Consider the following 10,414-nt stretch of genomic DNA (forward strand, 5'->3'; position numbering starts at 1 on the left):
AAAGTGACAATACATGGGAAAGTGACAATACATGGGAAAGTGACAATACAATGGGAAAGTGACAATACAATGTGAAAGTGACAATACATGGGAAAGTGACACTACAATGGGAAAGTGACAATACATGGGTAAGTGACAATACATGGGAAAGTGACACTACAATGGGAAAGTGACAATACATGGGAAAGTGACAATGCATGGGAAAGTGACACTACAATGGGAAAGTGACAATACATGGGAAAGTGACACTACAATGGGAAAGTAACAATACATGGGAAAGTAACAATACATGGGAAAGTGACAATACATGGGAAAGTAACAATACATGGGAAAGTGACAATACATGGGAAAGTGACAATACATGGGAAAGTGACAATACATGGGAAAGTAACAATACATGGGAAAGTAACAGTGTATGCTTTATTAGATCAAGTGATTAAAAAAAAATATATATATATATGTTACCCCCCTTTTCTCCCCAATCTTGTCTCATCGCTGCAACTCCCCAACAGGCTCGGGAGGTGAATGTCAAGTCATGCGTCCTCTGAAACATAACGCGCCAAACTACACTTCTTAACACCCGCCCACTTAACCTGGAAGCCAGCCGCACCAATGTGTCGGAGGAAACACCGTTCAACTGACGACTGAGGTCAGCCTGCAGGTGCCTGGCCCACCACAAGGAGTCGCTAGTCGCGATGAGCCAAGTAAAGCCCCCCCAGCCAAACCCTCCCCTAACCCGGATGACGCTGGGCCAAACCCTCCCCTAACCCGGATGACGCTGGGCCAATTTTGCACCGCCCCATGGGACTCCCGATCACAGCAGGTTGTGATATAACCTCGAATCCGGGTCTGTAGTGACGCATCTAGCACTGCGATGCAGTGCCTTAGACCGCCTCGCCAGTCAGGAGGCCCAATAAAATTGTTTTCTAACTGATATGATGCAGTTTATTGTTGTGACATGAAATAACAGAATTGCATGAAAATCTCTGTTATTTTGTTGGGGCCTCGTCCCACCTGCCCTAAGTAGGGCATTGCCACTGTGTGTGTGTGGAGTGCAGGTCTCCTCTCTGTACCCATTGTGGTTGATTAGTATGCCAGTCAGGCAGTCCGGTGGGTGTCTGGGAAGGGAGGGGCCTCTCGTCCTTACTGATGGCAGAGAGGAGACATCTGATGGGGAGGTAATAGAGAGAGTCAGGGCACTGTCAACATGGAGCTACTCATAGAGGAAAACACACACAGTAGGAAACAGGTTCCACTTCCTGTTTCAGTATGCCAGTGAGCTTTCCTCAGGTACTGACACTGTTGGGTTATTCACCAGAAGATCTATTCACCCAGATATGATCAATTATGGAAATGAGATGTGAAGTCACTCAAAAGTCCCGTGAACAGTTTGTAATGTGTAGGGAACGGTTTGTAATGTGTAGGGAATGGTAGGGAGATTCTCCATTGAAGTCATTTTTAGTCCAGGACCAGGCTTAATCTGTGTCTGGGAAAGCAGCCTATAGTGTATAAGAGAGCATTTAGATTAGCCACAGATATTAGAGAGGATATTCTGATCTGTTTCTGTATCATTTGTATATTGTAAACACAATTTACTGAGTGACATTATAATGAATTATGGAAATATCAGCTCAACACAGGCTTTTATTTAAAACCCATTAGGTTTGTTTTGTCTCTCTCTTTATCTGTCTCTCTCCCTCTCTCTGTTTCTCTCTCTGTTTCTCTCTCTGTTTCTCTCTCTGTTTCTCTCTCTCTCTCTCTCCCTCTCTCTCTCCTCTCTCTCTCTCTCTCTCTCTCTCTCTCTCTCTCTCTCTCTCTCTCTCTCTCTCTCTCTCTCTCTCCTCTCTCTCCCTCTCTGTTTCTCTCTCTTCTCTCTCTCCCTCTCTGTTTCTCTCCCTCTCTCCCTCTCTCTGTTTTTCTCCTCTCTCTCTCTCTCTCTCTCTCTCTCTCTCCCTCTCTCCCTCTCTCTGTCTCTCTCTCTCTCTCTCTCTCTCTCTCTCTCTCTCTCTCTCTCTCTCTCCTCTCTCCTTCTGTCTCTCTCTGTTGTCCTCTCCCTCTCTGTCTTCTCTCTCTCTTCCCTCTCTCTGTTTTCTCTCCCTCTCTCTCTCTTCTCTCCTCTCTCTCTCTCTCTTCCCTCTTCTCTGTTTTCTCTCCCTCTCTCCTCTCTGTTTCTCTCTGTTTCTCTCCCTCTCTCCCTCTCTCTGTTTCTCTCTGTTTCTCTCCCTTCTCTCTCTCTCTCTCTCTCTCTCCCTCTCTCTGTTTCTCTCTGTTTCTCTCCCTTTCTCTCTCTCTCTCCCTCTCTCTGTTTCTCTCCCTCTCTCCCTCTCTGTTTCTTCCTCTCTCCTCTCTGTTTCTCTGTTCTTCTCCCTCTCTCCCTCTCTGTTTCTCTCTGTTTCTCTCCCTCTCTCCCTCTCTCCCTCTCTCTGTTTCTCTCCCTCTCTCTCTCTCTCTCTCTCTCCCTCTCTCTGTTTCTCTCCCTCTCTCCCTCTCTGTTTCTCTCTCTCTCCTCTGTTTCTCTCTCTCTCTCTACCTCTCCTGTTTCTCTCTCTCTCTCTCCCTCTCTGTTTCTCTCCCTCTCTCTCTCTCTCTCTCTCTCCCTCTCTGTTTCTCCCTCTCTCTCTCTCTCTCTCTCTCTCTCTCTCTCCTCTCTCTCTCTCTCTCTCTCTCTCCCTCTCTGTTTCTCTCTGTTTCTCTCTCTCTCTCTCTCTCTCCGTCTGTCTCTCTCTGTTCAATACAGCTGGGGAACAACATTACACAGTCATGGAAACAGAGTGGTTGCCTGGGTAACACACCACTTACTGTATTTACCCTGGCCCAGCTCCTTCCATTAGAGATGTGTGTGTGTGTGTGTGTGTGTGTGTACTGTACGTGCATGCTAGCGTACATGTGTGTTGTGTTTGTTCTAGGCATTGGTACAGGGTGGCTCTCTGTCTGTACATACTGTACCTAGAGGAACAGATGGACACTTCTCTGTCAGTACATACTGTAGCCAGGGGAACAGATGGACACTTCTCTGTCAGTACATACTGTAACTAGAGGAACAGACGGACACTTCTCTGTCAGTACATACTGTAGCCAGGGGAACAGATGGACTGTTCTCTGTCAGTAGATACTGTAGCTAGAGGAACAGATGGACACTTCTCTGACAGTATATACTGTAGCTAGAGGAACAGATGGACACTTCTCTGACAGTACATACTGTAGCTAGAGGAACAGATGGACACTTCTCTGTCAGTACATACTGTAGCTAGAGGAAACAGATGGACACTTCTCTGTCAGTACATACTGTAGCTAGAGGAACAGATGGACACTTCTCTGACAGTATATACTGTAGCTAGAGGAACAGATGGACACTTCTCTGACAGTACATACTGTAGCTAGAGGAACAGATGGACTGTTCTCTGACAGTACATACTGTAGCTAGAGGAACAGATGGACACTTCTCTGTCAGTACATACTGTAACTAGAGGAACAGATGGACTGTTCTCTGTCAGTACATACTGTAGCTAGAGGAACAGATGGACTGTTCTCTGACAGTACATACTGTAGCCAGAGGGAACAGATGGACACCTCTCTGTCAGTACATACTGTAGCCAGAGGAACAGATGGACACTTCTCTGTCAGTATATACTGTAGCCAGAGGAACAGATGGACTGTTCTCTGTCAGTATATACTGTAGCCAGAGGAACAGATGGACTGTTCTCTGTCAGTACATACTGTAGCCAGAGGAACAGATGGACTGGTTCTCTGTCAGTATATACTGTAGCCAGAGGAACAGATGGACTGTTCTCTGTCAGTATATACTGTAGCCAGAGGAACAGATGACTGTTCTCTGTCTGTACATACTGTAACTAGAGGAACAGATGGACCTGTTCTCTGTCAGTATATACTGTAGCTAGAGGAACAGATGGACTGTTCTCTGTCTGTACATACTGTAACTAGAGGAACAGATGGACTGTTCTCTGTCAGTATATACTGTAGCTAGAGGAACAGATGGACTGTTCTCTGTCAGTACATACTGTAACTAGAGGAACAGATGGACTGTTCTCTGTCAGTACATACTGTAACTAGAGGAACAGATGGACTGTTCTCTGTCTGTACATACTGTAACTAGAGGAACAGATGGACTGTTCTCTGTCAGTACATACTGTAGCTAGAGGAACAGATGGACTGTTCTCTGTCAGTACATACTGTAGCTAGAGGAACAGATGGACTGTTCTCTGTCAGTACATACTGTAACTAGAGGAACAGATGGACACTTCTCTGTCAGTATATACTGTAACTAGAGGAACAGATGGACTGTTCTCTGACAGTACATACTGTAACTAGAGGAACAGATGGACTGTTCTCTGTCAGTACATACTGTAGCTAGAGGAACAGATGGACTGTTCTCTGTCAGTACATACTGTAACTAGAGGAACAGATGGACTGTTCTCTGTCTGTACATACTGTAACTAGAGGAACAGATGGACTGTTCTCTGTCAGTACATACTGTAGCTAGAGGAACAGATGGACTGTTCTCTGTCAGTACATACTGTAACTAGAGGAACAGATGGACTGTTCTCTGTCAGTATATACTGTAGCTAGAGGAACAGATGGACTGTTCTCTGTCTGTACATACTGTAGCTAGAGGAACAGATGGACACTTCTCTGTCAGTATATACTGTAGCTAGAGGAACAGATGGACACTTCTCTGTCAGTATATACTGTAGCTAGAGGAACAGATGGACTGTTCTCTGTCAGTACATACTGTAACTAGAGGAACAGATGGACACTTCTCTGACAGTATATACTGTAACTAGAGGAACAGATGGACACTTCTCTGACAGTATATACTGTAACTAGAGGAACAGATGGACTGTTCTCTGTCAGTATATACTGTAGCTAGAGGAACAGATGGACTGTTCTCTGTCTGTACATACTGTAGCTAGAGGAACAGATGGACACTTCTCTGTCAGTATATACTGTAGCTAGAGGAACAGATGGACACTTCTCTGTCAGTATATACTGTAGCTAGAGGAACAGATGGACTGTTCTCTGTCAGTACATACTGTAACTAGAGGAACAGATGGACACTTCTCTGTCAGTACATACTGTAACTAGAGGAACAGATGGACTGTTCTCTCTGCTTGACTCCATATCACCATCCATTATCACAACCTCCTCCTCACTCCTCCACACTCTGCCCTCCTCCACCACTCCTCACTCCTCCACACGCCTCCTTCCTCCTCCACACTCCTCCTTCCTCCTCCACACTCCTCCTCCCTCCTCCACACTCATCCTCCCTCATCCACACTCCTCCCTCCTCCTCCACACTCCTCCTCCCTCCTCCACACTCATCCTCCCTCATCCACACTCCTCCTTCCTCCTCCACACTCCTCCTTCCTCCTCCACACTCCTTCCTCCCTCCTCCACACTCATCCTCCCTCCTCCACACTCCTCCCTCCTCCTCCACACTCCTCCTCCTCCTCCACACTCCTCCTCCCTCCTCTACACTCCTCCTTTCTCCTCCACACTCCTCCTCCCTCCTCCACACTCCTCCTTTCTCCTCTACACTCCTCCCTCCTCCACACTCTTCCCTCCTCCACACTCCTCCTCCCTCCTCCACCTCCTCCCTCCTCCACACTCCTCCTCCCTCCTCCACCACTCCTCCTCCCTCCTCCACCCTCCTCCACAGTCCTCCTCCCTCCTCCACCACTCCTCCACAGTCCTCCTTTCTCCTCCACACTCCTCCTCCCTCCTCCACAGTCCTCCTTTCTCCTCCACACTCCTCCTCCCTCCTCCCTCCTCCACACTCCTCCTCCTCCACACTCCTCCTCCCTCCTCCACACTCCTCCCTCCTCCTCCACACTCCTCCTCCCTCCTCCACACCCTCCTCCCTCCTCTACACTCCTCCTTTCTCCTCCACACTCCTCCTCCCTCCTCCACACTCCTCCTCCCTCCTCCACACTCCTCCCTCCCTCCACCCTCCTCCACAGTCCTCCTCCCTCCTCCACACTCCTCCACAGTCCTCCTTTCTCCTCCACACTCCTCCTCCCTCCTCCACACTCCTCCACACTCCTCCTCCCTCCTCCACAGTCCTCCTTTCTCCTCCACACTCCTCCTCCCTCCTCCCTCCTCCACACTCCACACTCCTCCTCCACACTCCTCCTCCCTCCTCCACACTCCACACTCCTCCTCCACACTCCTCCTCCCTCCTCCACACTCCTCCTCCCTCCTCCACACTCCACACTCCTCCTCCACACTCCTCCTCCCTCCTCCACACTCCTCCTCCCTCCTCCACACTCCACACTCCTCCTCCCTCCTCCACACTCCTCCTCCCTCCTCCACACTCCACACTCCTCCTCCCTCCTCCACAATCCTCCTCCTTCCTCCACACTCCTCCTCTCTCCTCCACACTCCTCCTCCCTCCTCCACACTCCTCCTTCCTCCTCCACACTCCTCCTTCCTTCTCCACACTCCTCCTCTCTCCTCCACACTCCTCCTCCCTCCTCCACACTCCTCCTCCCTCCTCCACACTCCTCCTCCCTCCTCCACAATGGTCCTCCCTCCTCCCAGCTCCCACCCCTTCTATGTACACTTACATGTATATTCTATAGTATCTTGATAGGATGCTGATCCTTTGTCAGATAAATGATTGTTTGAACACCAACCGAACTACTTGTTGTGAAAGCACCTGTCTCTCATCTACGGCTGCTTAAACACCACACCAGTAGAAATACACTTTTTCAAACTGAAAGACGATGGCCAGAGCCTACTCATGATGTTGCATAACAATTTAAATCAATAAATCATTGTTATGGTTAAAGTATGATATATTTGGGCTTAAGATGTCAAAACCGAACTGTGCACTTCGGACAAATCTGTGTGAATGCAGTGTCTTTCCTATGATGTGACATGCTAATTATTTTCAGCCTACATTTAGTTTCAGGATTTACACAATCCTCGTTCACATTTTTCCAGATTAGATTGTAATCTGTCTCTATTCTTGTGTATTTTATTCCAGATTACGACCTGTCCAAATTGAGGGACTTCATGGACCAACAAGTGGACTCCTACATTGACAAGGGCATCATCGAGAAGGGTGAGGGAGAGACCATCAAGAGGATCTACGGCAGCCTGTAACCTTCAACCAACCTTAAAATAACCAACAACCAACCTTCAAACACCTACGACCAACCTTCAAAAAACCCACTGGAAATGTATGACGATTGATAAACCTATGAATAGGGCCTAGAGTTGTTCCTGTTCTGGAAACATGGTTTGGAAAAACTCCTGGCTTTACGACTCACTCACAATGAGCAGAATCCAAACTTGACATGATGATCCCTGAAAGTAACTGTCTGATTTTGGTGTGAATTCTTACCTTGATGTCAGTGGGAGTTTGGTGTGAATTCTTACCTTGATGTCAGTGGGAGTTTGGTGTGAATTCTTACCTTGATGTCAGTGGGAGTTTGGTGTGAAAGTTTGAGTAAAGCGAGTGGATCTCAAGTTAGGATTCGGCCTCTATGAGATGAAAGGTATGACCTTTATGTATTAAAAATAAACCATTTAGGCAAAAACATATTGTATTTGACATTTCCAGAAAGCTGGAATGCAATAATGGTAATATTATCACTGAAAGTATATATTCAACTATACTGCTAGAAAACAATCAGCAATAGTCCGATGTCACTGAATGGCACTGACTCGATTGGGAAGGGGAAATTCAATAGTCTGATGTCACTGAATGACACTGACTCGATTGGGAAGGGGAAATTCAATAGTCCGATGTCACTGAATGACACTGACTCGATTGGGAAGGGGAAATTCAACAGTCTGATGTCACTGAATGGCACTGACTCGATTGGGAAGGGGAAATTCAATAGTCCAATGTCACTGAATGACACTGACTCGATTGGGAAGGGGAAATTCAATAGTCCGATGTCACTGAATCACACTGACTCGATTGGGAAGGTGAAATTCAATAGTCCGATGTCACTGAATGGCACTGACTCGATTGGGAAGGGGAAATTCAATAGTCAGATGTCACTGAATGGCACTGACTCGATTGGGAAGGGGAAATTCAATAGTCCGATGTCACTGAATGACACTGACTCGATTGGGAAGGGGAAATTCAATAGTCCGATGTCACTGAATGACACTGACTCGATTGGGAAGGGGAAATTCAATAGTCTGATGTCACTGAATGGCACTGACTCGATTGGGAAGGGGAAATTCAATAGTCCGATGTCACTGAATGGCACTGACTCGATTGGGAAGGGGAAATTCAATAGTCCGATGTCACTGAATGGCACTGACTCGATTGGGAAGGGGAAATTCAATAGTCCGATGTCACTGAATGACACTGACTCGATTGGGAAGGGGAAATTCAATAGTCCGATGTCACTGAATGGCACTGACTCGATTGGGAAGGGGAAATTCAATAGTCAGATGTCACTGAATGGCACTGACTCGATTGGGAAGGGGAAATTCAATAGTCCGATGTCACTGAATGACACTGACTCGATTGGGAAGGGGAAATTCAATAGTCCGATGTCACTGAATGACACTGACTCGATTGGGAAGGGGAAATTCAATAGTCTGATGTCACTGAATGGCACTGACTCGATTGGGAAGGGGAAATTCAATAGTCCGATGTCACTGAATGGCACTGACTCGATTGGGAAGGGGAAATTCAATAGTCCGATGTCACTGAATGGCACTGACTCGATTGGGAAGGGGAAATGCAATAGTCTGATGTCACTGAATGGCACTGACTTGATTGGGAAGGGGAAATTCAATAGTCTGATGTCACTGAATGGCACTGACTCGATTGGGAAGGGGAAATTCAATAGTCCGATGTCACTGAATGGCACGGACTCGATTGGGAAGGGGAAATTCAATAGTCCGATGTCACTGAATGGCACTGACTCGATTGGGAAGGGGAAATTCAATAGTCCGATGTCACTGAATTGCACTGACTCGATTGGGAAGGGGAAATTCAATAGTCCGATGTCACTGAATGGCACTGACTCGATTGGGAAATTCAATAGTTATTCTGTCAAATCAACTGACTGACTGATCTACTTACTAGATGACAGCTTTGACTACCTTGAGAAGTGAAATGTTGACCTACTGAGGGGGAATGAGTGTTCAACCATCCCAATGGACACACACTGGTTGACTCAACGTTGTTTCCACGTCATTACGTTGAACCAATTTGGAATAGACGTTGAATTGATGTCTGTGCCTAGTGGAAAGGATGTGTCCCAAATGGCATACTATTCCATATTTAGTGCATTATTTTTGACTAGGCCCCATAGGGCTCTGGTTAAAAATAGTGCACTATATAGGAAATAGGGTGCCATTTGGCACAGAGATAGGTCTGATAGTAGAGTTCCAACTTTAGCTTTCTCATCAATTGCAGGTAATATGTATGTCTTTGCAATAGACTTTTGCAACAAGTACACATATATCTAAATGTATTCATTCTATGTAATCTGTCCTATCATATTCTAATTCTTATTTTTTCAATCCAGCATCAATGTAAAATCTATTGTATTAAGGCTTTTAACTCAACCAAAAACAGCTGTGTTGTCCAGTATCATTTTAGCCCTGTATGTCCATCCTCTCCTCTTCGTTCTGGGGTAAGTCCTTTGGGGCCCTCCAGGGGGCCCTGTTTGTGTCATTTTCCTCTATCTGATTTCTGCAAAATGGGTAGTAGTGGGAAGTTGCCTCTAGATGCTGATCGTGGATCAGTTGTATATTTTCCCCACTAATGGTAAAGGTTAGGATTGTGGGAGGACAAGCTGATCCTAGATCTGTCCCCAGCTTCAATATGTCTCAGTATATTTAACATGTATACTACCACTCTAGAGACACAAAATTAAGTATTTTTAAATGTAAATATTTGTGATGTTTTTTCCAAAAATGTAAAAGCAATTAAAACATTGCCTTTCTTAATGTGTAGTTGACTCCGATAAAGAGAATATCAAAGGCTTCATCCCAAATGGCACCCTATTCCCTATAAAGTGCATGACTTCTGACCAGAGCCTTATGGGCCTTAATATGGAATAGGGTGCTATTTGGGATGCAAACTTTGTGTGAGACAATGTAGTTCCTCATGTTGCTACCTGACATTAAGAGGCAGGGTTTTCAGCCAATATGGTTATTGATGGAGAGAGAGAGCTGATGCTCATAACTTTGAATATTGAGTCACATTCCAGATGATTCCCCGTATACTTACATCTATCCTCTCTGATCCTATGGAAACACATGAAGCTGTTCAACTCTTCTTTCTTGAAACATTCAACTATCAGAGGGTTGGGTAGCCTCAGAGGCCCAGGCTTCTCACCTTATCGTCCAGTCAACAAGATGAGATTTGGAAGGATGCCACACGAGACTAGAGGAGCGGAACTCAGTAAGATGTACA

General features: G+C 46.2%; 1 protein-coding gene across 2 annotated transcripts in view; it reads left to right on the forward strand.

Annotated features, from left to right (window-relative positions):
• scg3 (secretogranin III) overlaps window positions 1–9,945 on the forward strand; it is a 34,073-nt gene extending 24,128 nt beyond the window's left edge. For both annotated transcript variants that reach the window (XM_031812913.1, XM_031812912.1), the window contains one exon: window positions 7,007–9,945. In XM_031812913.1, coding sequence (XP_031668773.1) covers window positions 7,007–7,125 — 119 coding nt within the window. In that variant the 3' untranslated portion in view covers window positions 7,126–9,945. The remainder of the gene's footprint in view (window positions 1–7,006) is intronic.
• Window positions 9,946–10,414: the final 469 nt, after the last annotated feature.

This window comes from Oncorhynchus kisutch, unplaced genomic scaffold, assembly GCF_002021735.2.
Source record: "Oncorhynchus kisutch isolate 150728-3 unplaced genomic scaffold, Okis_V2 Okis03b-Okis08b_hom, whole genome shotgun sequence".
Taxonomy (NCBI): Eukaryota; Metazoa; Chordata; class Actinopteri; order Salmoniformes; family Salmonidae; genus Oncorhynchus; species Oncorhynchus kisutch.